At 42.4% G+C, this 28,000-nt stretch overlaps 2 protein-coding genes and 1 long non-coding RNA gene across 3 annotated transcripts; 1 reads left to right on the forward strand and 2 right to left on the reverse strand.

The window, feature by feature from the left end:
- On the forward strand, nt 1-6,201 carry cdk20 (cyclin dependent kinase 20). Its single transcript, XM_077581587.1, has 9 exons — nt 1-296; nt 622-819; nt 890-1,003; nt 1,908-2,096; nt 2,329-2,450; nt 3,285-3,347; nt 3,497-3,620; nt 3,692-3,847; nt 3,910-6,201. The coding sequence occupies exons 2-9, from the start codon at nt 712-714 to the stop codon at nt 4,102-4,104; spliced, it is 1,071 nt and encodes a 356-aa protein (XP_077437713.1). The 5' UTR covers nt 1-296; nt 622-711; the 3' UTR covers nt 4,105-6,201.
- Nucleotides 3,111-4,047, reverse strand: LOC144061281 (uncharacterized). The gene is made up of 2 exons (XR_013296151.1): nt 3,727-4,047; nt 3,111-3,618 (listed from the first exon to the last, which is right to left on the reverse strand). It is a non-coding gene; the product is annotated as an uncharacterized LOC144061281 (long non-coding RNA).
- LOC144061271 (membrane-associated guanylate kinase, WW and PDZ domain-containing protein 3-like) lies at nt 5,344-28,000 on the reverse strand. The gene is made up of 21 exons (XM_077581574.1): nt 27,841-28,000; nt 25,732-25,783; nt 25,404-25,641; nt 24,940-25,056; nt 24,731-24,850; nt 21,845-22,015; nt 21,506-21,683; nt 21,370-21,437; nt 20,978-21,145; nt 20,503-20,672; nt 19,103-19,181; nt 18,826-18,985; nt 17,728-18,253; nt 15,990-16,053; nt 15,720-15,923; nt 15,389-15,646; nt 11,258-11,458; nt 11,117-11,181; nt 9,449-9,595; nt 8,809-8,947; nt 5,344-7,392 (listed from the first exon to the last, which is right to left on the reverse strand). Exons 1-21 carry the CDS (start codon nt 27,876-27,878, stop codon nt 6,818-6,820), a joined length of 3,738 nt encoding a protein of 1,245 aa, XP_077437700.1. The 5' UTR covers nt 27,879-28,000; the 3' UTR covers nt 5,344-6,817.

Raw genomic sequence — 28,000 nt, forward strand, 5'->3', positions numbered from 1 at the left:
AATAACAATAGATTCTCATTACAGCAATGTCCAAAACAACGAAGAAGAACGAGCGTTCTCTTCTTAATCGTCGATAAACAAGTCGGTCCGACATAAATCCATTTATTTGAAGTCATTCCGGCTGGTAAAGACATGTAACCTCGGCTGCTCGGATTTGTATAAAAACAGGATGTGAGTAATTCCTTCAAACCTTGCGTTTGGAGCGACGTGTTTAGCGGAGCTAGTTTAGCGAGCTAGTTACCAAGGCAACGAGAGCCGTCAGGACGCGACGTCTGGACCTCTTCTGTCTTCTAAAGGTATGGCAACAATCCATTAATTTGAAAGCCGAAAAAACACTGTATAGGAGGAATGCATCATGGAATAGATTTGATTTTATAATGAGCATTGTTCATTACCTTATAAATGCATTGTGAGGGACATTAAGGGCACGAATTGTTGATAACGTGCTTACTACAAATCCCAACAGCAATAAAAATGGCAAACTCACGATATAGTGCATCATATAGTACTATAGTGGATAGGGAGTGATTTTTAATACAGTTTTCCTCTTCGTCTGCTTCTTCAGACTCAATTTTATTTGTTCCCTAATGATGCTGCATTGTTAAATTCTATACAATTTAGATTTCTATAGTGACTGAAGAAACTTTCGGAGGAGAAGGTCAAGAAGCTAGACGGTCTTCAACAATGATTTAAGCTCCTTCATGTATTCTCATGAAGTTAGTCCACAAAACGGCAGGCGACGTAATGGAGCAGTACAGCATTCTGGGTCGCATCGGGGAAGGCGCTCACGGCATCGTGTTTAAGGCCAAACACGTGGAGGTGATGTCACCAAAAGACTTGTCACTTCGCACTTGCTGGAATGCTAGTATAACAAAATGATGTCAAGCAGACAGGAGAGACGGTGGCACTGAAGAAGGTGGCGCTCAGGCGTCTGGAGGATGCCATTCCCAACCAGGCCCTGCGGGAGATCAAGGCCCTGCAGGAGATTGAGGACAACCAGCATGTAAGCCCAACTCAAATTGAGGCAAAGGTGTATGGTAGACCAAAAATACAAAACATATAAATAAATAACTAGACTCAAAAATACAAATAAACGTGGAAATAAAATAAAAAAATAAAAAAAACAATCAATAAATAAAAAGGCTCTGCTCTCATATTTACTTATTTCGTGCTACAGACGCTGTCAGCATGAAATCCGCCATTAAATGTTATTCAAATGATAATAATGATAATAAAAATATGAGAGCAGAACGTTTTTATTTATTTATTGACTTTAATAGTATTTATGTATTTATTTCCACATTTATTGTTCTTATATTTATTTTTACTTTTATTTATTTATGTATTTCTTTATGTGTTTGTTTTTTTGTATTTATTTTTTTAATTATATATTTTTTATTTTGGCATTTTTGGTCCTCCATAGGAAATGGGACCACTGGCAAAAAAAAAAAAAAGTATTTCCATGCATTTAACCCACCAAAAAAATACAGGAACTCTTTTTTTATGTTATTTAAATATGTTAAAATTTACTTAATTTTTTATTTAATTTGAGATTATTGTAATTGAATAATTGGGGTAGCAAAATTGTATTTTTGTTATTTCTGGATTGTAATTTTACATAGACACCACAAGATGGCAGCAATGCACTTTAAACAGAAATGATCACAAAGAATCAACACCGTGCATCTAGCATGTGCACAATCATGAAAACCATGTTACATCAGTGACTTTTCAGTAAGCAGACTACCTTCACTTGAGGCTCAACAATAATATAACGGCAAATGCTGTTAAAAGTGACACCCAACTACTGCAACGCTGGTTAGATAATAACAGTTTTCATGACGTCGTAGCTTTCAGAGCGGGAGGCGGCCGCCAAATTTTTTATGCTCACGCTCCCAACTCCTCAGGTGGTGAGGCTGAAGGACGTCTTCCCGCACGGCACCGGTTTTGTCCTGGTCTTTGACTTCATGTTGTCCGACCTCTCGGAGGTCATCCGCAACTCCCAGCGACCTCTGACCCCGGCGCAGGTCAAAGGTTACATGCTGATGCTACTGAAGGGCGTGGCCTTCCTGCATAACAACAACATCATGCACCGGGTGAGCAGGACTGGGTGTTACGGACTTCAAATGAAATTTCAGATTCCGTTCATAAAAAATCTGCTTTTGATAATTTCTCCTTTGCTTAGTGAGTTGTTGGTGTAAGCCGGAAAAATGTTGAATAAAACAATTTTTTAAAAATTGTTAAAATAGATGAATCACCCTCTCTTAAGCGATAGTCTGCTGCTGTGCCCGCCCCCTCCACAATAAAGCATTTCTTGTCTGCCGCCAGGACCTGAAGCCCGCCAACCTCCTCATCAGCTCGTCAGGACACCTGAAAATCGCTGATTTTGGTCTGGCCCGCCTCCTCAGCCAGGAAGAAGACCGACTCTACAGTCACCAGGTGGCCACAAGGTGGCGCACTTTCTAACCCAGCAGCTTCAATCGTCAATCCTTATCGTTTTTTTAAATATTTATTTATACTAAAAGTGTCAGGCGATTACATTTTTTTTATCACATGACTTCAATAGTTAGCTCACAATTAATTGCAAATTTTATATCTGTTCTAAATGTACAATAAAATGTACAATCAATTTCTTAAAACTTTTAAAACTTTTTTAAACTTAATGAGTTTTTATACTGTTACCATATATATTTTTAAACTAATAGAAACATGGCTGCATCTTTTAGTTATTGATACAGTAATTTCATAATTCATAAAATTGAGTTAAAATTAAAAAGATGTACTGTACTGTAAAAAAAAAAATATTGATTTGTGTTGAGGTCATTTCTCTGCCACTAGATGGCATAATTGCATTTGTAAGACATTGGTGACAGCTCAGTGCATTTTTCTTTTCATATAAAGTTAAAGTACTAATAGTGATTGTCACACCCACCTGTGAGGTAGAGTGGGGTGAAATTCTTTCTCCGCATTTGACCCATCACCAGGAGCCGTGCTCGGGAATCATTTGGTATCTAACCACCTCAATTCCAACCCTTAATGCTAATCTTTAACATGAAGTAACTTGTGTAATTCTGCACACTTTTCAAATTGTAAAACACAACTCGACCCAGTCTCCACAAATATATGCATTTATTATAAAGGTTATAACTGATTCTGCTGCGTTGCGACTGGAATTCCCCCAGTACAGGCTTTCCAAGTAAGGGGTCATTAATCACACGTAAAAAAAAAAAAAAAAGTGGTGTTAAAGGAACTTGAAATTAAGTCCAAATTTATTTTGTGTCCAGGTGGTATCGTGCTCCCGAGTTGCTGTACGGAGCCAGAAAGTATGACGAGGGTGTGGACTTGTGGTAAGGGAGCGATTCATGGTTGGATTTACGCTACATGCTTCAACTGGCAACAGTTTGACTAAATTTGCTCTCAAGTGTCACAACTGGCATATGTTGCATACGGCGGGGAAAATTGTGTGAAATCAAATTGATCAAATCAAATGTTGCAGGGCTGTGGGATGTATTTTCGGGGAGCTGCTCAACTCATCTCCTCTGTTTCCTGGCGAGAATGACATCGAGCAGCTGTGTTGTGTCCTCAGGGTACTCGGGACGCCCACTCGTGACACCTGGCCTGTAAGACAAACACACACAAAATACACGTAAGTACACTTGCAAGGTACCAAGCGTGCTCCTTTTGACTCCAGGAGATGGCAGAGTTGCCGGATTACAACAAAATCACCTTCAAGGAGAATCCCGCCATCCCATTGGAGGAGATCGTCCCCGACTCCTCCCCCCACGCCATCAGCCTGCTCTCCAACTTCCTGGTTTACCCATCCAAGGAGCGATGTCCCGCCCAGCAGGTATGAGACGTGCGATTGCGCGTGTGATGAATGAACTCGTGGAGTGACGGCTCGTCCCGCAGGCTCTCCTTCATCCGTACATCTTCTGCTCGCCTCTTCCCGCCCACCACTCGGAGCTGCCCATACCTCAGAGGGGAGGCAGGCAACACCTCCACCCGCGACTGCAAGCGGCGCCCGCCGACTTTTCCGTGGACCTCCCCCTGGAAAACAGCTTGGTGCAGCCCGCGCTCCTGCGGGGACACGCCTCCTGCCTGTGATTGGTCCAAACACATGGTGGGGGTGGGGGTGGGGGGGAGCACAGCAAAGTGCGCATTCACAGTGGATAATTTGGACACTTTTCAGACATGTCAAGGAAGCTAACCTATTTTACACTCAGGCTAACTTCAAAATAAAGTTTGTTTACATTGATGGCTCTGCAAATAGCCTTAGTAGACATTTACTTTGAAAGTAGCCCGCGTAGCGGCATGATGGCTAGCTTGACTTCTCTTTTAGACGTTGGTAGTTTTGATTGACATTAAAGTTGCGACCGCCGACCAACATCAACACAACGCTATCCCAAACTCATATTCAATCGCTAATTTAGGACGCCAAGAAACCGCTAATTAATTACGCCGTCATTGTATGAGACGACGGAAGTCTCCGACGGAAGTTGCTACTGGCTAGCATGCAGAAAGCTTTACCTACGGGTGACTAGTTGGTAACTGTAAATGAGTTTGACAGCTGACTGGCTTACTTGAATTCTTTTTCAATATTCTGGACCAAGGCTACTTTGTAATTCACTTTTTTTTTATGTTTAAAGGAAGGGAATGTGCCTTAAATTACACTTAGAGGTCTTTTCATTATTAAAAAAAAAAAAAATAGAACTTTGTCATCATTTATTTTATAAAAAACGCTTTTGCTCATTAAAAAGGAAAAACATTCAGCTTAAAATGTCAATCATAGCTGTTTAGATTGAATAGAACACAAGTTTGAGCCCTTAGTAGACTACCTTGTTATTTTACATATGTACTATGTATAAAATGAATGTTTCTGCCTTATATTGCACTTAAAGTTGTGTTCCTAAATCCTAAACGGCTATATTAGACATTTTAAATTATTTTTTATTTTATTTAATGGGACACAAAATCCTAAATGACTACATAAGACATTTCGAATATATTTTTTCATTTAATGGGGAAAATAATTTTACTAAATTAATGAAGACAAAGTGCTATTTATCCAAAAAACGATCCGATCCATGCCTCAAATCTGTGATCCGATCCGAGACTTTTATGATCCATTGCACCACTAGGTTCCATGTTTTTATAGCAATAGAACACAATATTCAACAAGCCTTGCAAAATCTGTCCAAAAAATCCAGTAAAACAGCCAGGAGCAAAGGGGGTTACTTCCGTGAAAATGGCTGGGAGTGAATGAGTTAACATGGATATAGCATTAGCCTCTCACTGTAAACTTTACCCATGTGACCAAAAAAAAAAAGGAAGATTAACTCAAACTGTTTATAATAATGATGTTTAATAATTTGTTAAAACAGTCCATAAATCAGGCCATAAACGTGAGTCACGTGAGTCAGACATGAAGTGGACATGATGAACCCCTTGAGGAGGCGGGCGGGTATTTTTTGATAGGAAGTTTGCCTCGCGCCCTCTTGCTGGTTGAAGGCTGAAGTAAACGAGGCACTTTAGATAGCACGCACAGCTGCAGGACATCGGCGCACCCTTGTTACAATAGAACAGTGATTCCCAACCAACGTACAACAAGTGATCAACTTCACTAAATCTGTCTGAAAATGACTTTTCAACTAGAAATAGATCTTTTTCAGCTATCTATGCCAACAATTTATAGTGAAAGGCAGAGCAATTTGATGCTCCACCACTAGATGGCGTAAGGTACAATTAACCTGTGCCTCCCTTTCTTGATATTTAAGTAACAGATTAAGTCAAGGCACCCACACACTGAGTAAATCAATTTGATAATAAATTTTACTTTTGTTTCTTGGCATGCTGAGATTTTTTTCAATGTTTAAAACTTTAATGTTGGAATAAAGTGCCGTAGCTAAATAAAGGTTGGGGAAACACTACTACAGAAACAAACTGCTCATTGGGCGCAGCGTTGCCATAGCGATGATAAGACTTAGAGCCAGCAGAATTTTATGTGTGTGTCTGTGTGCATGTGAGTGCGTGTGTTTCGTCAGAAGCTGTTTTTCATCACAAGCAAGCAATCAGTCTCTATTTCGCTATAATTGTCGTTATAAGAATACTCTAACATCCTCTCATACGCACACAAAAGTCAAGCACGCAATCTCTCACACACACACACACACACACACACACACACACACACACACACACACACACACACACACAAATAAAATCTCAAAAAAATTCATACGATCCATAAACTAGCCGCACACAAATACCCACACAAAATAAAATCACACACATGCACAAAATCCATAGAAAAAACAGCAAAATCCGTACACATGTACAAAAAAACCACAATCCAAACGTGATCCACACACAAACGGCACACACATCCATGATCTATGCATACATACATACACACAAAATCCACACAGACACAATCGCACAATTTAGACTCACAAACAGTACACACACACACACACACACACACACTCATTATACGTGTGTATATGGCTTATTAGAAGTTCTAAAGGTTTTTTCGTTACCAGCAAGCAATCAGTCTATTACTCTATAATCATCATCGTAATTCACTAAGGTCCTTTCAGGTTATAAAAATAAAAATGATTGACATGCTTCAACGTCAGGACGTGTCAGTTTCAAAGTTCTGTTATTTGCATACTTGTTGGTGGGGCCACGCCTCTTTTGCGCCTCACCCTCCAATCAAAAACCGTGTTGTCCGATCACATGCAGGAAAAGGCCGGTCTTAAAAAAAAAGCCCGTAAAAGTCACCCCCAAAAATAAGCGTAACCCGTCAGCCAATGTCCAATCAGAGCGCGAGGCCCCGCCTACTGAGGCGACTGCCCATCAGAACCTGCGTAAGTCTCTGCGGGCTGGGCTCCAGCCAGGGCAAGCCCTGACCCTCCCCCTGCCTCGACCCGGCTCTCGTCCAATCGGAAGACAAACTGGCGCCCGATTGGCTGGCGCCCGACTTGCTGTCATCGGATTGGATGTTGGACGGGCGCTCGTCACGCGGCATCAGGAACGAGAACGCTGCTTGTTGAGGGACTGGCCAGTTCTCCGAATGCTTTGCATCCTCCTCTTCCTCCTTCTGCTCTGTGGTCTCCTTTCTCGTGGTCCTCCCTTGCTCTCTCCTCCTCCTCCTCCTCTCCTCCTCTCGCTCCTTCATTCGCCTCCTCGCCTCCTCCTCCACAAGGTCCAAGTCCAGATCTGGAGGCCCTCCTCCACCTCTACTTCCTCCTCGTCCTCCTAGTCTTGGTCCTGCTTTGGCTCCCCCTGATTGCTTTCTCCTTTGCGGGCTGTGGGAGGTTGTCGTCATGGCAACCGTATTAGCCTCCTGCTCCTCCATGTGTGAGGAGGACGAGGAGGATTCTTCCTCAGGGCCTGAAAAAAGAAGGACAGCATCAGCCGAGTCTACGGGATGTTCTTCACTTGGGCTGGGCCATTCATTCAAGTGTAAAAATAAAAAAAATCTATTTAAATGCAGACTAGCAAACCCTGCAGTTTGACAGCTCATTTTATGAAAACGTTTATTTGTTTAGGATTGTTTTTACGTACATGTTTAAACAAAACTTTTTTTTTCTGTGGAAGTAGATGCAAATTAACACTGGACAGGGTTCCACTATATATTTTTTTAAATTATTAATATATATAACATAAATGGGGGGGTTTTCTGCTTCGGGTCGGCATCCCATAGTATTCGTAAAGGCGGGGCCAGGCCTGTAAGTGACATGGGTGTCAGTGAATGAGTGTAGAGTTGGCTGACTGTAAAGTCTGTATGTTAAGTGACTCAGCGTGAATTGCGGCCATTGAATGTGCAGTTTGTTTTTTGTTCAGTAAAGTAAATCCCAAAGAGAAAAAGAAACAAATCTGATATTTTCATTTGAAAGCCATCTGGCCCAGCCGTATGTCATGAGCGACAAAGATGAAGAATGAGCCAAGTGGAGGATGAAGAGAAGAGAACGCTGAGCGTCACCGACCGCGAGTTTTCCGTGCGTCCGATGACGTAGAAGCAGGGCTCGCCCTGTTTGGAGTTGGTCATGCACAGAGACAGGCTGGACAGCTCCACTGAGGAGGAGGAAGAGGAGGAAGCGGGAAAATAAAAGAGAAAGGAGGGCAAGGAAGAAGGTAGAGAAAGTAGGAAGAAATGGTCAGTGAGCGGAGTGCTCTGATTGGATCAGAGCAGCTACAATGTGAGATTAGTCAGAGGTGGCAAATCCAGGTCTAGAAAGTAGAAACCCTGCCACAGTTTGACTTGCTATCCAGCATCAGGGGCTAAAGCCAAACTGTGGCATTTAGCCCCTGGTGCTAGCTAGCTAGCTCCATTGTCGCTCATTTACCTGCTAGGGAGCTAGCAAGCTAGCTAGCTAGCTTCGGGGAGCTAAAGACAAACTGTGGCATTTAGCCCCGGGTGCTAGCTAGCTAGCTCCATTGTTGCTCATTTACCTGCTAGGGAGCTAGCAAGCTAGCTATCATCATGGGCTAAAGCCAAACTGTGGCAGGGTTTTTACTTTGTGGACCTGCTGGATTTGCCACCTCTGAGATTGGTTAACATCTATATAGTGGGGAATGGAGAATGTGGATTTTTTTATTTATTTTTTTTAAGCGGCTGCCTTGATTGCCCATACTTGTCCATTTTAGCTGCTGAGACTACACACGCCACTATTTCATCCACATAGGTAGGCTTACGTACAGTTATTTTGAATATCATTAAGTATTGTTTTAAAATAGGGCCAGTGCCGGTTCTGGCAGGCACCGTGGCCCCCAAAAAGGTTTAATGTCGGACTTCATCATCATCACCGTAATCGGGGACGTAGCCATTTCCTTTCTTCAGGACCAAATGGATCCGATGGCCTCCTCTCCGGATCTGCTCCACGGCTTGACTGTGCGTCATTCCTGCCGTGCTGTCGCCGTTGATCTCCACCAGCTGGTCGGAAACCTGAGGGCGACCAACAAGAAGCTGCTGTCACCGAAGGTGGCTAGAAAATGTTGGCAAAGGTAGACCACTCTCTTCAGTGTGAAATAGAAGTTGCGCCCATCTGCATTTATCTCCAGTGGGAAGTGTGGACTAGGAGTCATGACACAGACTGCCTCTGTGTCAGCATGTCAAGTCTCTCATGTCTCTTACATTGACCAGACTGTGTAAGCATGCAGCTATGTTGTTGACTCTGCTGAATTGAGACGGACCAGCTGGTTCATTTTCCTGAGCATGACATAAGAGTCCATCGGGAATTTAACCAGCTCTCCTAGAAGCTTGCTAAGGTCAGCAAAGTTTCGACAGCACTCAAAATGAAATACATCCGGATGATTAGCTGTACTTTGAATTGTGTGAACAAGGAAAGGCTAATGGCACCAGTGGTGAAGAATAAGGAAATATGGCGGATGCACCATTGCCGAGGACGCTACTGCACTTCTGTGACGCGCGTGTGTGTGTGTGTACCTGCATCTTGTTGCTGCTCTGGGCTGGCCCTCCATCCATCAGTCCCAGCACATAGAGTCCCATGTTGTACTCGCTGCCCCCCCTCAGAGAGAACCCAAACCCGGTGGGACCTCGTTCCAGATCCACCCTGTAGAACCTAGACTCATTCTGACACGCACACAATGCAACCAATTTTACTCACAGCTGATGCATTTGTAATGAAAAGGTGAGAGTGATATATGTCTTAGTGCAGAGGTGGGCATCGAGGGCCGAAGTCCTGCAGGTTTTGCATGTTGCCCTTCTCCAACACAGCTGATATATGATCAGCTCATCAGCAAGCTCTGCATAAGCCTGATAACGATCCTGTTGATTGGAATCAGCTTGTGTTGGAAGTGAGAAACCTCCAAAACCTGCAGGACTCCGGCCCTCGAGGACCGAGATTGCCCACGTCTGTCTTAGTGGGTATGGAGCATTTTTTTTTTTTTTTAACAAAAGGACATTTTATTTGGATCTTGTGCAACTTTGGTGCATCTGTGTGTTACATTAGCTTCTGAAGCTAGCTGCTGACTGGCTAGTTGGTAAGGAGCAGCTTTTTATGAACAAAATGACCCAACTCATTCACTGCCATTGAGGGCTATAGACGTCAAAAATTCACTTTTTCTACTTTTGTTAATAAGAGTATGAAAACCCCCCCAAAAATGTTTCTATTGTACATTTAGAACAGATATACAATTTGTGATTAATCGTGAGTTAATTATTGAAGTTATGTGATTAATTATTGCCTGAGGGGATTTAAACAAAGAAAAGAAAAGATCATTAAAAATTTGGGTCGTCAGGCAATTAATTTTTTAAAATTGGAATTAATCGCATGACTTCAGTAGTTTAACTCATGATTAATCACAAATTTTATATCTGTTCTAAATGTACAGTAAAAAAATTCTAGGTTTTCAAACTCTTGTTAACAAAAGTGGAAAAAAATGTTAAACTAATGAATTAGTTCAAATGAATTTTTGACGTCTATAGCCGCCAATGGCAGTGAATGAGTTAATTAGACTGCTACGACTATGTTATCTTCTGGAGCTAGCCACTGACTGTCTAGTTGGTATGGAGCAGCATTTTAACAAATGAAAGGACTTTTCATTAGACTGCTAAGTTAGCTTCTGAAGCTAGCTGATGATTGGCTAGTCTGTATGAAACAGCTTTTTATGAACAAAAAGACTTTTAATTAAACTTCCATGTTAGCTTTTAGAGCTAGCACTGACTGTCTAGTTGGTATGGAGCAGCATTTAATAAAATGAAAGGACTTTTCATTAGACTGCTAAGTTAGCTTCTGAAGCTAGCTGATGACTGGCTAGTTGGTATGAAGCAGCTATTTATGAAGCAGCTATTTATGAACAAAATGACTTTTATTTAACATTCTACATTAGGCTTCTGGAGATAACCACTGACTGGTTAGTGACTAGTCGGTATGGAGCAGTTTTTTTTTTTTTTTTTTAAAACAAGGACTTTGAATTTTGATCCTCTGTGACTGGTGTGGTGCATTTAAGTCCGTCAAGTGATGAAGACTGCTACGTTAGCTTCTAAAGTTAGCTACAGACGGCTACTTGCCATTTGTCATCAAAAGTTAGTGTTTTATGTCTCAGCAGGTTTTTGTGAACCAAACACTTTTGAATTAATCTAGCGTGCTACCTTTGTCCTCCCTCTGCATCCCTTGGTGAAGTGCTTGTCGATTTCCACATCGGCTCCTTCTGAGTCTGCGTTGGACAAAATAAAGTTTGGATTCACTTTTTGAGAATTGAGAATTTAGGAGATTGTTGGTGTATGTCTTACGCGCTCGCGGCATCACACTCAGCTTCAGCGTGTTCCCCGCCCTCCTTAGGATCTGGGCCAGGTCTCGGTGGTGCAGGGACGCCACCCCTCGTCCCTCCACGGTCTCCAGCTGGTCTCCGGGCTGGATGAGGCCACTGCGGGCCGCTGGACTGCCACGGCGCACCGTCACAAAGCGATGGGACATCAGGGATGAGGATGGAGCTGGGCATGGCGGGGGGAGTTCAGAGATGTCAATGAGGGGACAGAGAGAATCAAATTTTTCTCTTGTATGTCAGATTGTCTTTGTCTAACTTATTTGGTGTCCAGAAGTTCATACTTGTCTTCACTTTATGTCAAAATGTCCTTATTTTTTTGTAAATGTCCACAGATTTGTATTTAAATTGCTTCAATTTGCATCCAAATGTTTCACTTTCTGTCCTAAAGTCCTCATTTTGACTTAAACTGTCCTCATTTTGGTCTCAATCTCATAGCTTTGTATCTGAAATGTCCTTTTTTTTTGTCTGAATGTGTATACATTTCCTTTTGTCTGTTCTCATATGCATCTATTCTCATTTTGTGTTTAAAAGTCCTCACTTTGATACAAAAGTCACACAAATGTCCTATCTTAATGTCCAACCTCTGTTTCCACTTGTCCTCATTGTGGCTCAATGTCCTCACTGTGTGTCCCAAAGATCTAATGTTATGTTATGTCAACATGTCCCCAGATTGTTTCGAAATGTCCTTATTTTTCATTCACAAGTCCTCAATTTGTGTCTACATTTCTTTTACATTACTTTGTGACAAAATGTCTTCATTTTGTGTCTGAATGTCCTTATTTTTCTCTAGATATCCTCAAATTGTGTCTAAATGTCCTTAGCTTTTAGCAGCTGAATGTATAATTGAAGAAGCACCAATTAGGAGCACTGAATAATTCACACAAGCGTCAAATGTGTCACGAAGGCACGTGAACCATTCAGAACATATTCACATCTTCTAGAACTCTGCTTGTCTTCGTCATCACACCCAACACAACACAAACTAAAGCCAATTGAACTATGAAATGTGTTTGAATTCAACATTCTTTCATTGTTTTCATCTTTCAAAGGATCTTTTAAAGAGTTTGTGAACAAAGAGAGCTGATAAGCAAAGCGTTTGACGTCACAACATTGAGCAAACACGAAAGCTGGCAAGCACCAAAAAAAAAAAAAGTGAGAGGACCTGACGCGATTTGGACTGACAGCAACACGCCACACGGAACAACTCACCAAAGCTAAAAATAGGACCAAAAAACACAACATTCTGCACCAATTGTCCAAGGCCAAGAAAGCAAATGTCGTGCTAAGTTAGGCTAACAGTTTTCTCTTTGTTTCCTGTCTTTGTGATCAGCTAGAGTAATTGATTTCCCTTCTGTGTTATGCTAGGCTATGCTACAAATTTTTATTCGGCTTCCAGTAGTTGTGCTAAGTTAGACTAGCAGTTTCCCCTTTACATTCAGTGGTTGTGCTAAGCTAGCAGTTGTCAGCTCTCTTGGAGATGTTTGGTCCTGATAAAAGATGTAAAAAGTCAATAAATAAAAGATGAACTCTTCCTGAAAGTGTCTTTCTCGTCTTTGTCAGTATTCTGGAATGTTTGAACCTTTTGGCACTTGTGACCCACTTGAATAGTTTGCACGCAAACACGCACACACACACACACACAAACTGACATGGATGTGTGTTGCGCAACTCTAGACTAGACCTGAAACAAAGTAACAAAATGGAGCAAGGTCATTAAAAAGTAAATAATGTGATGGTGATGTCAGGGTTGGACACTTGTACAGTGTTTGTGAGTGTGTTTTCATGTTGATGGTTGACTGACGGTAAAAAGGGGAAGGCAACCCAAAACATTTCTTCACAATAATGTGGTGTGTGTGCCCCCACGAGTCTAAACACGATATTCTGATTAATAACGCGTTTGTGTTAAGCAACAAAATCCATCTGTTTTCGTCCATCTCAGGGGAAGCCATTTTGCCACACACTCATCTTCAGTTGACATCACACTTGCTCAGGGCTCAGGTAACGACCAATCACGGCTCGCCTGTTTTATGAAGCTGAGCCGTGATTGGTTGCTAACTTCGGGCTGAATAGAATATATTATTGTAAAGACATTTTTTTGGGGGGGCCGACTTACACTTTAAAGCAGTGGTGGGCAATCGTTTCACCTCAAGGAACGATTTGATTTTTAAAACACAGATGGGCAAGGTCGTTTGTAAAGAAGCTTAAATATATGAGTAAAATAGCTTATTTTAATAATAATGTAATTATTTGTGCAAATGCTATTATCTGGTTTATAATTATTGTAATTAAACCAATTGTTTGTTAAAAATGTATTACAGTGATTTTCTATTTTGGTATTAACAATAAATTCATTTTTTTAATTAGATAAATTAGTAAAAAAATAACATTGAATAATACATTAACAGATTTTAGAGGAGTAAATGCTAATTGAATGCAACAAATGCAAGACTCTTTGTATCATAAATACAGTGAAGCCAAGTTATCAAATAAATGTTAAAGTCACCCATGAGTTGAAATCAAAGAGTCAGACTCCTGAACACAAAGCCAGGATTTGACTTTTTTTTCTTTCTTTTTTTTAGCGCCACATGTCTTCCTCATCATATCACTCTTCAATGCGCTTCATCACATGATCAGAGGTCCTCATCACGCGGCGATGCACCGCTCAATGAAAGTTTGTTTAGTTTCACCAGAGTGAAATTTGTCATCAGAGGATATCTGTCCCATCTCATCTGCCATCCATACGTTTCCTATACTGCCTATCCTCAATAGTGTTACACATGAATTGGAAGGTATTCTAGCTGACTTTGGGCAAAAGGCACCTTGGACTTCATGCCAATGTCAGGGCACACATATAAACAAACAAAGGACTTAGACAAACAATGGGCTGTTTGTCAATGTTTTTGGAATGTGGGAGGGGAGGGCATGCAAAGTTGCAAACTCCACACAGGAAGCCCAGATTCAAACCCCAAACCTCAGAACTAAAAGGCAGACATACTAACCACTCCTACACCGTTGCTGCAGGTCTCTGATCAATTTCAAATCCCAACCATGTTCGGTTGACCTCATCAGCAGCACGCAGCACACATACACACACACACACACACTTACATTTCGAGTCCTTGACCCTCTTGAGAACGGACTGCAGTCGCTCCAACATGATGAACAAGAACCTTTTTTATGCGTGTGTGTTGAGTCTCAAAAAGCAGGCAAGCGTTTCAGCAGAGGGGAAACAGCTCGCCGAGGGGGCCGAGTCTGCACTGGTGGGAGGCACTGACGCACAGATTGAGTGTGTGAGTGTGCAATAATCTGTGAGGCCACGCCCCCCGAAACTAAGACCAAACTCAGTGCAAAGCACCTGATACACACACACACACACATTCACCCCTTTGGATTCATAAAAACAATTCAGGGAACAAAACGTCATTGTTGTCAATTAAATAGTATAAATAAAGGTTACCACGTAAAAAATGATGACGAAGCAGCAAATGGCAATAAAGAGCATAACAAGTATGATAGCAAGATAACAATTGTCAATAATGACCTAACACATGAGAACGAGGCGACAATAATAATGGGACAAGCGTGTCAACGAAATTACAAATGTGATAACGACATAAGTTTGACCATGAATGATGATAATGGTGTGTGTGTGTGTGACAGTCATGTAGCAAGCGGCGATAATGAGGTAAATAGCGGTCAATATTGGGCTAACTGGCTTGATAACATAACAAATATCGCTAAAATCATGTGATAATTATTTAATCAGTGGTAATAACAAGAAGAAAAATATTTGCAGTGGCGCCCCCTGCAGATGGGAGTCAGAACTGTTAAGATGTTATAATGGTACATTGGCTAGGCTAGTTATTTTTCAAAATTTTCGGCCCCTTCTCAAAAATTTATTCCAACCCATCATGAATCATCAATAGCATACTAGCTAGCACAACATTATGTGACATCACACTCCGTCACATTTTCGCATTTAACTCAAATTTTGGTACCACTGTAGTTCCTTCCACCACTCCAATAAAATGTATTTTTCAAGTGTTTACTAGTTTCAAAATGAGCAAAAAATAAAAACGTAAACAGAGCGACTCACCCCCACGGTTGACTTCTTGGGATGCGATGACGAATCCGAAGCCTTCGCCAGGCCGCCTCATCAGCTCCACCTCCACCTTCTTCCCCTCCCTGGTGTCCTTGGCGACGGCTCCTCTGATTGGCCCTCCCGCGCTCTCCTCCACCCCCTGTAGGTCACGTGGCTCTAATGTCAAAGTCACAGGAACGGAGTCCAGGAAGCTGGTGCTCTGAATGAGGCCTGAGGTGGGGGGCCCGTTGGGCGTTTGGCTTGGCGGGGTCCCTGGAGAACAAATGAACACACTAAGAACAACTGATCAACTCCATCAACGGCCGAGTCCTAACTGGGCTGTTACCTGCTGCCGGGAGGTGCCCCTCCAGGGGGGCCTCCATTGCCAAGCCAGCCTGGCTGAGCGGCGGCACGCCCCCCACCAAGGCACGCGAGGACGGGGAAGGCAAGTCGGTGGAAGTCGAAGGGTGGGACGGGGGGCTTTTGAGACCGTGCGGAGAGGGGAGGGGCTTGTACAAATTAGGTGTGACCACAGGTGTGGAGGCGGGAGCTGAGGGCAGAAAATGAAAAAGTTCAATCACGTGTCAGTCGTAAGTAGTTGTGACGAGCGGGGTACCTCGCCTGTGCACCAGCAGAACCACGTTCCCCTGCTTTGAGTAATCCTGCAGAACCTTCTGGACCTGAGGAATGGAACATATGTGCTGTTACTGAACCTTTCCTCCTTGGACCTCCCTGGGTGGTTATTCCATTTTATCAATGAATTTGAATTGATTTGCAAGAATGTAGTTCAAAGTGTGTTCCTACTGACATGCACTGCTTACACTAAACTAAAGACTTTCATTTTCACTAAGAGACAACATGAATCATTTTCATAGTTTATCTTTTTTTGTGTGGCAAATTTAGTCAAATATTTATTTATTTTTCTGATGCAGGTTAAAGCTAATGATTTATATTTAATATAATATAAAAAGTTGAAAATATTAAGCATTTTGGCTCATTTTGAACAAAAAAAAAATCCAACTTTTGTTGAAATTCTTTCAGTAAGGTCTGATGTTATTTCATTGCTAAACCAGACAACTTCCAAGAAATTATTTTCTTCAAAAGTAGCCACAAGTCATTCATTTTCACATAACTATTAAATTACACTGTTATGAAAATGGATGGATGAAATGGTATGATGTTAAACATGTGAGTCTGAAATTAATTCAAAAATTCGGTATCTCGCCCAGCCCTAAATTGTGAGTGTAAGAGTAGTGTAATCTATTGACCTACAGTAACCCTTAACCTTAACTTGACCCTTAAGTAGGGATGTTTGACACTACTTTTTTTCAGACTGATACCAGTACAAGTACTCAACTCTTGAGTAATCACTGATACCCAAGAACCAATACCACTATTACTTCTGACATACATCATTTTCAAAACAAAACAATGATAGACATAAAAAATAAACAAATAAAAATACATATCTTAACTCATTCACTGCCATTGACGCTATAGAGGTCAAAAATTCATTTGAACTATTTCTATTAGTTAGGTTTTCCCACTTTTGTTAACAAGACTAGGAAAAGCCTAGAAACATTTTTATTAATATACATTTAGAACAGATATAAAATTTGTGATTAATCGTGAGTTAACTAGTGAAGTCATGCTATTAAGTATTAATTTTTAATAATCTTTCAAAATAAAATTATTATTATTTTTTTATTACTTTAAAAAATAAAAATAAAAGAAGAAAAGATTATAAAAAATCAGGAAATTTTCATAATTAATCCCATGACTTCACTAGTTAACTCACGATTTATCACAAATTTGATATCTGTTCTAAATGTACAATAAAAAAAAATTCTAGGTTTTCGTACTCTTGTTGACGTCTATAGCCGTCAATGGCAGTGAATGAGTTAATATAACATTTTTCTTTAAAATTGCAAAAAAATAATTCCAATTTTCTCATTTCTAGTTCCTGATCCTAAAATGTCCAGAAGAGGGTGGCTGACACTGGGATCTGGTATGGACAGTATCACGATCACGAGAACCAATTATAACTTATTTTGGAGTTTTAGTTGTTTTATATGTTGCAAAGGTTGTGATTTAGAGTTGTGCTTATGAGCATGCTGTGAGACAAAAGCTTAGTGCCCATAAAATCAAAAATATCTCGGCAAATGTTTTGAAACTCTCAGAGATTGAAGTTGACCCGAGTAGAGATGTGCGTGTGAATTTTGGTGACGATTCATAGCATTTTTGTGTCAATAAGTGATGTGTAACTTTTGTGAACTTTCAAGCTAGCAACTGTATCTACATGATTGATGGATGGACTTTTTTCTACTGCCATAAAAACTTTTAAACGTTCTGACCTGAGAGAAGTTGAGGTTCTGCACGTCGGCACCGTTGATCTTGACCACAGCGTCCCCCGACTGCAGGGAGGGGCACTGCCTGCGGTCCCAGACCCTCCTCACCACGGCCAGCTGACCGCCTGGCCCTCCCGCCGTTATGCTGAAACCCAGACCGCCGCTCTCGCAGCGTTCCAGGGCCACCGGCACCAGCTCGCCGGCGGGGAAGGACCCTGTACCCAAAGGGAGCACCATGCCCGTGTTTCCGAGGGGGTGCTGAGGGGGCACTTGGTGATTGGCCGGACACCCGTTGAACCCGCAGGGTGGGATCTCCCGGGGAGGCGTGGGGGGGAGGCATGTCTGCGGCATTGGGGAACGCTGCGCAGGGCCGCCGGGGGGCGAAGACTCACGCAGTTTGGACGAGGACATGGCGGGGAAGGTGGATGTGGACAGGTCGCTCTCTGATGACTTGGAGCTCTGATGGTGGAGGAGGGACGAGGAGGAGGAGCGTGTGGGGAGGGTGTTGCTGTTGTAGCCAATCACAGAAGACCTGAGCAAAATGGAGGCGCGGTTTAATAGCCATTTCCAGAGCAGTGATTACCAACCTCCTTTACTTTTACAGGGGAAGTCAACGTTAAACATTTTTTGACAATAATATGTTATATGTGACCTCACTAGTAAACATAACATTCTGATTAATATTACATTTGTGGAATATAAGTTATGCAGCAAAATCTATCTCAGGGGCGGCCATTTTGCCCCATGCTGTCGACTGAAGATGACATCACGGTTACTCGGGCTCAGGCAACAACCAATCACAGCTCACCTGTTTTCTGAAGCTGCACTATGATTGGTTATTACCTGAGCAACTGTGATGTCATTTTCACTTGACAGCAAGTGGCAAAATGGCCGCCTTCTGATATTGATCAAAACTGCTAGATTTTGATGCTTAGCTCATATTCCACTAACGGAATATTAACCAAATTAAACTAGTGGGGCTGTATAGAACCTATTATTGTCCAAAAAATTGGAGGGTTGACTTCCCCTTTAAATCACTACGAACCTGGTTTCATTATTATTGAAACATCCTCAACAGCTAACAATGCTAACACATTAGCTCACCTTTGAGTGCCTCCATCAGAGTCGCTGTGATTGGCTGACATTCTGTCAGAGGTAGGTGGGGGATGAGCCACGGGGGGTTCAGAGGAAGTGGGAGTTGGCGGACCCGTCAGCCCATTGGTCAATGGCTCGACTGAATAGGAGGGCGAGGCTTGGCAAAGTCCTGGAATAACATTGAAGAGGAAAAAAAGAAGACAACCAAACTTAACAAAGAATAGCACTGAACTTCTCCCCCCAAAAAATATTCAAGTTCAAGAAGGTGTGTGGCAGCTCTGCTGACCTGATCCGCCACTGGTGGCATCCTGCACATGGCTGTAGGTGAGCGGTCCGCGCTGGTGGCTTGCTGGGGGAGTCTGCGGCTGGTGTGGGGAGTTCAGTTACACATATTTGTGACGCCATAACAAGGTCATCCAGTAAGTGGTGATTTTGAGGTAACATAACAGGAGGTGACAAAATGTATTAAAGTGTCTTTTTCTATCTGCACTAAAGTAAGTAAAAAAAAAAATCACTCACATAACACATACAAAAATAAAAAAAAATAAAAAGTCTAGACAGGTTACCAGTAAGAACAAGTGACCCTTGCAATTACTCAGACTTCATATGTGACACCATTTAGAAAGTAAGATTGGCTAAATATGGTCAATTCTATGACATGATTAGAGATTAGCCTAACCAGAAATAAGGGTTTGTTTGTTCCAATTTTTTGTCCTGTGTTTTGCTCACTTTTGTTCCGTCTCTCCTAGAAGACGCTCAGGAATTTGTTCTTCTGCCTTAGAGAATAAATTCTCTGTTATTGAATCAGCTTAGACTCCACCCCCATTTTTTTTTTTTTTATTGGACTTTGGTTTCATTTCTGCACTAAAGTAACATCAACATGTGGTAACAAGTGTGCTAACTATGTAACAAATGATGTAAAAGGTAGCAAAAACTTGGGGCGTTGAAAAGCGACCCGTCAGGCTTCCAGGGAGAATTGTCGTTGATCAATAAAGTAATCTGAATCTGAAAAACCAAGTTATATAAATGTTATGTGTATAATAACAAGGTAGCAAGTGTGCTAACTATATAACATAACAACTAATGCTAATGCGTGAATATTGTTGCTGCTATGTGTTTGCATTCAGTTTCTTCCCAAAAACATAAAAATGTAAAAAAATAAATTAAAAAAAGACAAAAATGGACATAAGTGTTTTTCACATAGCAGCGATGATATGTTGTGACAGAGCAAGGTTGCGACTTGACTTGACTTATGACTCGCTTAATTCAAGTAATGACTTGACTTGATTTGCTTGAAATTCAGTTGGGACTAAACTTGCTTGCACGTGAAGTGTTAAGATATGAGATTTATGTCAGACTGTTAACAAGTGTGACAAAAATGGTAAACACTTTTTATATAGCTTTTTAGCCACACCATATGGTGCAAAAAGTGCTTTACAATTAAAGCCTCGCATTCACCCATTCATACTCGCATTCACACACCAGTGGTCGGCTACTGCCATGCAAAGGCGCTGCCAGGCCCACTGGGAGCAAATCGGGGTTCAGTGTCTTGCTCAAGGACACTTTGACATGGTCACCAGGGGTGAGGATCGAACCCACGACCTCACGGATGGGAAAAGACCACTTTAGCCATGCCGCCCGTAAAGATAGAAAATGTGAATGTAATGTGGATAATGGCGAATTTACCGTGTCCAGTGTATGTTTGGGGCAGCCGTCGGGGTTGTAGAGCATCGGGTACCCTCGCCTCAGAACCACGTCCACGCTCTGACCCATGGGAACCGACTTGAGCATCTCCACCACCTCTTTGTGTGAACGGCCTAGCACGCAAGTGCCGTTGATGTACACCAGGATGTCGGCTGTGGAACGCACACATGCATGAAAGAGTTGCGAAAAGGTCAAATTAAATTGACCTGTGAAGTGTATTATATGTTTATCCAGAAATTTCACCCAAATATCCAAAACTTTTCATAGGTATAACTGTGTATTTTATGTGTGTTTGTGTCTGGATTAGCGAGTCATGAGAATTAAACATAATCCTCCCTGTTTAAATCTCTCGCTTCACAACAAGTAAAAGCTCTTAGTCACATGACCATTCAGGATGACTGGCAGCTCCCGTGATGCTTCCCTCATGTAGTGGGTGTGGCCTGAGTGACAGAAGTACCTTGATGGAGGGCGGGCGGGCCTCCAGGCGTGACGCTGTACACCTGCAGGAACTCTCGCGCTCGACTTCCTCCCACGATGTTGAAGCCGAAGCCTCGCGGGCCTTTGGAGAGACGCGTGTGCACCGAAAAACCTTGCAGCTGACTCGGCTGATCCGTGAACTCTGGAACTGAGGGCAAGCGCAACCCGAAAAACATTAACTGATTTTTTTTATCACGGAAGGAATGCCGCAGGCACGGAACGTTCACATGTTGAGAGTAAATGTAAATCCCAGCAGAGACATTTAATCATAGATTAGTTTTATTTAAGGATTATATTTCTAAAATGCCTCAACTTCAAATCAAGCTGTAGCGTTGGCAAGTTGAATTTTTGTTTTTTTTAGCGCAGACTCACGTTCCGCTGAACAGGAAGTGGTGTCTTTGTTTTGAGCGCGAAGATCCTGTCTGGTCTTTGACATGCGACTGACAGACATGGTCATCATTACTACTTTTGTCTTCTCAGCGCATGCTGGGATTGTGATGTCACTCACTCGCCATAGAAGGTATCGCTGCCGTTGCCGAACGTCATCTCCCATGTGTCAGCCACGGCAGCTCTTCCTCTTCCTGCTCCTCTTCTTCCATTCTCCGTTCCCTCGCTGCTCCCTGCCAGAGATTCGCCCCAGGATTGACTGGCAGGCAGCGTGGTGGGCGGGGCTCCGGCGGACCCGCCTGGAAGAGAGACGGTGGAACTCATGTTTCTTAATTGCATCTCTCCTTGTTCCGCGATGCTTCAAGTCAATTGTGGCATTATTAAGACTCACACAAACAAGTAAACAATTGAAATCAAGAAAGTTACCACCACATACACACCTAAAAACTCGCACACGTACCAGACAAGCCGCTGTCCTCCTCGCTGTTATCTTCTTCGACAGTTTTTTCCAGGTTGCTGAGAGATTTGCTCCTTGTTCTGAAGTTTCTTAGCAGGTTTCGATGTTCCTGGTATGTAATAGGCGGACTGTCTGGACTTATATGGACTGGGCGGGGCGTCCCATAATAGTTGCCTGTGAGTGGGCAGCAAAAGAGTCCCATTTGGATCAGAAATGTCAACATCAGGAGAGGTGATAAAAGAAAAGAAAAAAACAACACCATCACATTTTGTGAGTGATTTTAACATTTAAAATAGAACCTTAAATGATGTTTTGAAAATGTGTGGTTATGAAGGGATTTTCTATCAAAATGAAGATGAAGTTCAGTACTATTAGTGGCTGAGTTTGGTTGTCATGGTAATCTTAAGAAATGTGTTTTGTTAATCTGCTTTTGGTAATAATGTTTTTCTAAAAATAAATCAACACTGCCATCGTATCAATACCATTATAATTAGTGTATCATAAATCCACTAGCTTAATGCTAAAATACGATAGTAAAAGCCATACATGGGCTAGAGCAGGGGTGGGCAAACTTTTTGACTTGCGGGCCACAATGGGTTTGAAATTTTGACAGATGGGCCGGACCAGGAGCATTTGGACCTCATAGCACAGTAAAAACACACAGATAAATGTACAACTCAATTTACTTATAGTGTGCACTAAGGACTGCGTTTTTCAAATGTGCAAAATCCACTTATTTAAAACAGCTTTTCCAATAGCTTAATTTTTATTGTTTTAGGTCAACTTTTGCTGTGTTTTTATGCTTTGTAAAGTGACCTTGGGTGTTCTGAAAGGTGCTGTTTTTAAATGAAATGTATTATTATTATTATTATGATTATTATAAAATAGCCCTAATCCAGGTAGTACGTTTGCCTCAATGAATATGCAAGATGCGGCATTTACACACTATTTGGCAAAGTGGGAGGAGAAATGTAAATAGATTATAATAGCACATACACTGTGATCTGTCAAACCTGGTGACTGCATCTATTATTAAGAGATTTCAATTCAAGGCGTAAAGTTAAAGAATTGTTTTCCATTGGCCCACCCATTTTTAACCCGGGCCCACAGTGCGTGTGACACATGCGGCTGCATGATAGCCGCTGCTGCCTGTCACGCGCTGAGGACAAAGCGCGTACATCCAATCCGTCTCTGACCACTTTTCCATCTCCGTGGGAGACGCATAGCACACGGTGTTTGTGCAGCAGCTCAAAAAGAAGCCAAAAGCCAACGAGGAAACGCTCATAGAAGTGCTCGACGCACGCCCCGGGGATGTATTCACCAATATCAACAGTCTCCTGCATGCGCGCTCCTCACCTCACCCATGACAACATGTAGAAAGAGCTGTCAAAAGCTGTTAAAGCTGTCAAAAGGATCAAAACACGCAACAGTGCCACAATGTTGACTGATAGACTGAACTCTTTGTCCCTGCTTTCTTTCAAAAAAGAATTGACCGATTCTCTGGACTATCAGGATATTATTGCTGTGTTCAACACAAAACCCTGCCGTCTCCTGCTGTAAATGTCCAAATCCAGGAAGAATTGTATTTTATGAATCAGTTATCTTGAGTTAAGCTTACTGCCATTCTCCCGTTTATTTTAATAAATTGCAAACGTTGTTATGAATGTGCCCTGCGTATCATTCTGTGCGTAAACGACCCCGACCCAGTATTCATATTTTCCGGGTGTGTAGAAGTTACACAGCAGTGACTCTGGTGTAAAACATAATCTGCACAGGAGTCTGAGGGAAGTGGATCCCAACACCAGTCATCCACTGCTCGTACTGCTGCAGCTGGAGAGCGCGTTCTCCAGCTGCACCCGTCACTCACAGCAGTCCTTCACTTTACGTGAGACCGCGCCAGCGATTTTATTTTCTGCGCCCTCGTAATTAAACAAGCGAAATAACGCCATAAAAAGTGTGTGTTAAGAGCGGCAACTTAATCGCTGTCCTTGGTACCCGCGGTAAAGCACTATTAGGAACGTGAAGGGAATTTTATTTTTTGCATATTTTCTCTGGCCCACCCATTTTTCCTCAGGCCCACCCACAATAAAAATTTTGGCGCCGCGGCTGCCGCCACCTATTGGTGAAACGCGGGCATTGCAGGGACAAAATAAAATTAATAAAATAAGATAAGATCCACTGATTGTCACACCCATCTAAGCGGGGCGAAATTTGTTCGCATTTGACCCATCCCGAGGGAGCGGTGAGCAGCAACATCGCCGCGCTCGGGAATCCTGTGGTGATCTAACCTCCCAATTCCAACCCTTAATGCTGAGTGTCAAGCAGAGTGGCAATCGGTCCCATTTTTATAGTCTTTGGTATGACCCGGCCGGGAATTGAACCCACGACCTCCCAGTCTCAGGGCGGACACTCTAACCACTCGTCCACTGAGCTGAACAAAAAAAAAAAAAAAAAGATTTTTTTTCTAGCCTTATTGGATAAGTTCGGCGGGCCGGATTGAAACGCATAACGGGCCGTATTTGGCCCGCGGGCCGGGGTTTGCCCGTGTCTGGGCTAGGGGAAATTAGCATCACAATTTTGCGATCAATTTATCAAAAAAGCTTTAGCTTACTTTAGCACAAACACATTGTAGTAAAAGCCTGCCCTAAACTGCCTACCGGCGAGCTAGCAACAACACTTTTTAAGAACAACTCGTAACGGTTACTGTCGGCTAACCACACCAAGACAACAACAACACGCTAACTAACTTTTATCAGTGTACAAAACAAGTCTCACGTTGCCTTCACGGCCCCTCCAGACTATCGGAAACCATAGAATCCGTCAACCACATACAAGGGTTGCTACAATGTATAACAGACATACAAGCCGACAGCAAGTTGGCCATGTTACCTTTGAACTTTCCACTTTCTAGCAGCGCTCCCGACTCCTCCAGAGAAAAGAACTCCTCGATGGACACAAAGTTGTAGTCTACGCCGCTGATCTCCCCGTCGCGAGGCTGCCGGGTCGTACCTGCCGAGCATAAAATACGATCTCATCACAGTGCGACGCATCAGGTGATCTGTGTGTGTGTGTGTGTGTGTGTGTGTGTGTGTACGTACAGGGCACAGCACGCAGGTAAAGGTTCTCTCGGATGAGCTGCTGTAGCTGACTGTCCATTGAGGTTGGTGTAAAACATTTACTGAGGTACAGGCGGAGGTCTTTACACAGAGATGCACCTGTGAAACAGAGACGCAAAATACAGTGATGTCATAGTCAAAATCATAGCTTTTTGCCATTCATATCAATTTTTTCCATCTTATACTGTATCCCTAAATCTTTTAAAGTCTATCTATCTAGTCTATCTCTTTAGCTATCTAGCTAGCTTGTTCTTGCCAAAGGGAGGCTTTGCTGCCATCTTGTGGGATCTTGGAGGAGGTCTGTCAGTCCATCCATGGATTTTACTGAGTCAGGTAAGTCTCATATCATCCTGTCTCCAAATAAAAGCAAATGTTCCTGATGTCCTTCAATGTTTGCCACTATGATGGCAAATAGTTGAAACGCAACACAATTAGCATTGGGTCACCTGGTGAGACAGTCTTGATCCTGATGGGGTGAGGACAGGAGTTGAGGACGCCCCGGACGTCGCCCAGCGTCATGCCCAACACAGGCGTGCCGCCAATCTCTAAGATGATGTCGCCCACGGTGGCCCCGCCCCCGGGCGCCACCGTCACAAAAGGAAACTCGCCATAGTCGGCGCCGCCCCCGATGGCCAGCCCCAGCTCGCCGGAGCTTCCGCCCAGCGGCACAAAACCCTCCTGCACCTGCGCAGAGGGGATGGACGGCGGTTCGATGGCAGACGGCAATAATAAAGTCGACTGTTAACGTTAGCACATTAGCATGTTGTGGCGTACCTTGGAGCGCCAGTGCAGCTTCTTCACCGTGTTTTTAGACATGGCGGCCGAGCTGAAAACAGAGTCAGTAAACATCATTTACGTGTTATATACTGTAATTCCATTTAAGTCATTCCTTCTATCTTTATTTTCTTTTGCTTCCAGCTTGTTGTTTTTCTTTCAACAACATCTGCTCTCATTTCTTCCCTCTCTACATCTATTAACCTTCTCTTCGGCCATCCTCTCGCTCACTTGCTCACTTGTCAGCTACATCCTCATCACCTTTCTACCAATATACTCACAATCTCTCTTCTGGATGTGTCCTAAACATCTAAATCTGCTCTCTGACTTTGTCTCCCAAACAGCTGATCTTGGCTGTCCCTCTGATGATCTCATTTCTAATCCTATCCAAACTGGTTATTCCTAAAGGGAACCTGAACATCTTCATTTTCTCAATTTCTTCATTGTTGTCTCTTCATTGTTGTCTCCAAGCCTCCATCAAAGCAGACTCTAATATCTGCCTATCTTTCTAAAGAAGTCAGGTGTCGCCATTGAAACGTCTCCAAAAAGCTTGTAAATGACAACATGATTCTAAACTTTTCTTGAGACTAGAACCTTTTCTTAGGACTAAAACCTTCTCAGAGGACTAATACCCTCCCTTGGGACTAAAATCTCCATGACTAAAACCTCTTGGGAGTAGCGCATTTTCTTGAAATTAGAAGCTCTCCAGGGGACTAAAATCTTTCTTTTCTGAAGATTTTTTCCTGGGACGAAAATATTCTCAGGGGATTGCTGAATTCTCTCAAGACTAGAACCTTCACTTGGGACTAGAATTTTCCCTTGGGACCAAAACATTCTCTGGTGATTAGTATCTTCTTTCTTGACTCAATTTTTTTTTTCTTTCTTTCTTTCTTTTTTTTTTTTGATTCTCTGGGAATTATCGCTATCTCTTGATAGGAGACCCCCCCCCCCCCCCCAAAAAAAAAACAATAACAAAAAACAGAACTTCTTCTGTGGACTAGAACCTTCTCTTATATCTAAAATCTACTCAGGGAACTAGTACCTTCTCTCTAGACTAGAACCGTCTCTTGGGACTACAGCCTTTACTTGGAATTAAAACTTCCTTAAGGGACTAATAGCTGTCTCAGGACTAGAACCTTTACTTGGACCCTTAGCTTAAAATCTTCTCTCAGGATGAAAACCTCTTGGGAGTAGAACCGGCCCTTGAAACACTATCTGGGGACTGGTACCTTTTCTCAAAACTGCTACATTGTCTTTGGACTAAAACAAATCCCTTCATTCGAGACTATTTCTTCTTTTTTTAAATACCTTCTTTGAGTATAAAATTCTCTTGGGAGTAGAGCCTTTTTGAAAACTACAATCTCTTCTGGAGACTGAATCCATCTCTCAAGACTAGGTTTTCAAGAAGGTTTTAACCTTCTCTATGGACCACAATCATATCAGGGGACTGGTACCTTCTACGGGGGCTAGAATCTTTTCTCTGGATTAAAAATTTTCCTCGGGGTGGAATCTTCTTTTAGGATTAAAATCTCTGGGGTGTTTAACCTTCGCTTAAAACTAAAACCTCTTTCTTCTCGGGATCAAAACCTTCACGCAGTCTGAACCTTTCTTAGCGGACTAGTAATTTATTTTGAGACTAAAACCTTAATTTAGGACTAGGACCATCTCATGCGGCAAGAACCTTCTCTCAAGACTTGAACTTTCATTTGGGACAAGAATTTCTGCTTGGACTAGAGCTTTATCTCATGGTTTGGTGTTTACCAAAATCCTAAACAAACAAGGAGTTGCCATTTATAATCATCGGATTAAAAGTGACATGTTTCGGGGTAAAATTTGTTTCCCAACTACCATAATAAACGACATGCATTAACTTTTTGCGCGATGTAGGTTATCACTTAAAGAAGTTCAGTCGTTTGCTTGTATTAGTTTAGATTAGTTTGTCTATGGCGTGGACACTCAATCTCGCCGTTCATGCATTCCAACAGACGCACACGTTCACTACAGTTTTAGTCACACACTTGCTAACCTGCTAACATGCTAAAACTAAGTGTCCATCCACAGACCAAAACACATTTTAGCAGATGAAGTATCGCTTCCCGTGTGTGTTACCTGTACAGCGTTGTGTCGTACTCAGTTTGTGTTGTCATTTTGTGTATCCATCCAATCCATGTGTGTGTAGGCTATGCGTGTGTGTTTCTCTACAAATGTGGTTGTCACTCGCCCCTCCCTCTTTGATAGGGGCGGTCAAAGGTCGCATTTCAGTGTCTAA

The sequence above is a fragment of the Vanacampus margaritifer genome, chromosome 1 (genome assembly GCF_051991255.1).
Source record: "Vanacampus margaritifer isolate UIUO_Vmar chromosome 1, RoL_Vmar_1.0, whole genome shotgun sequence".
NCBI lineage: Eukaryota > Metazoa > Chordata > Actinopteri > Syngnathiformes > Syngnathidae > Vanacampus > Vanacampus margaritifer.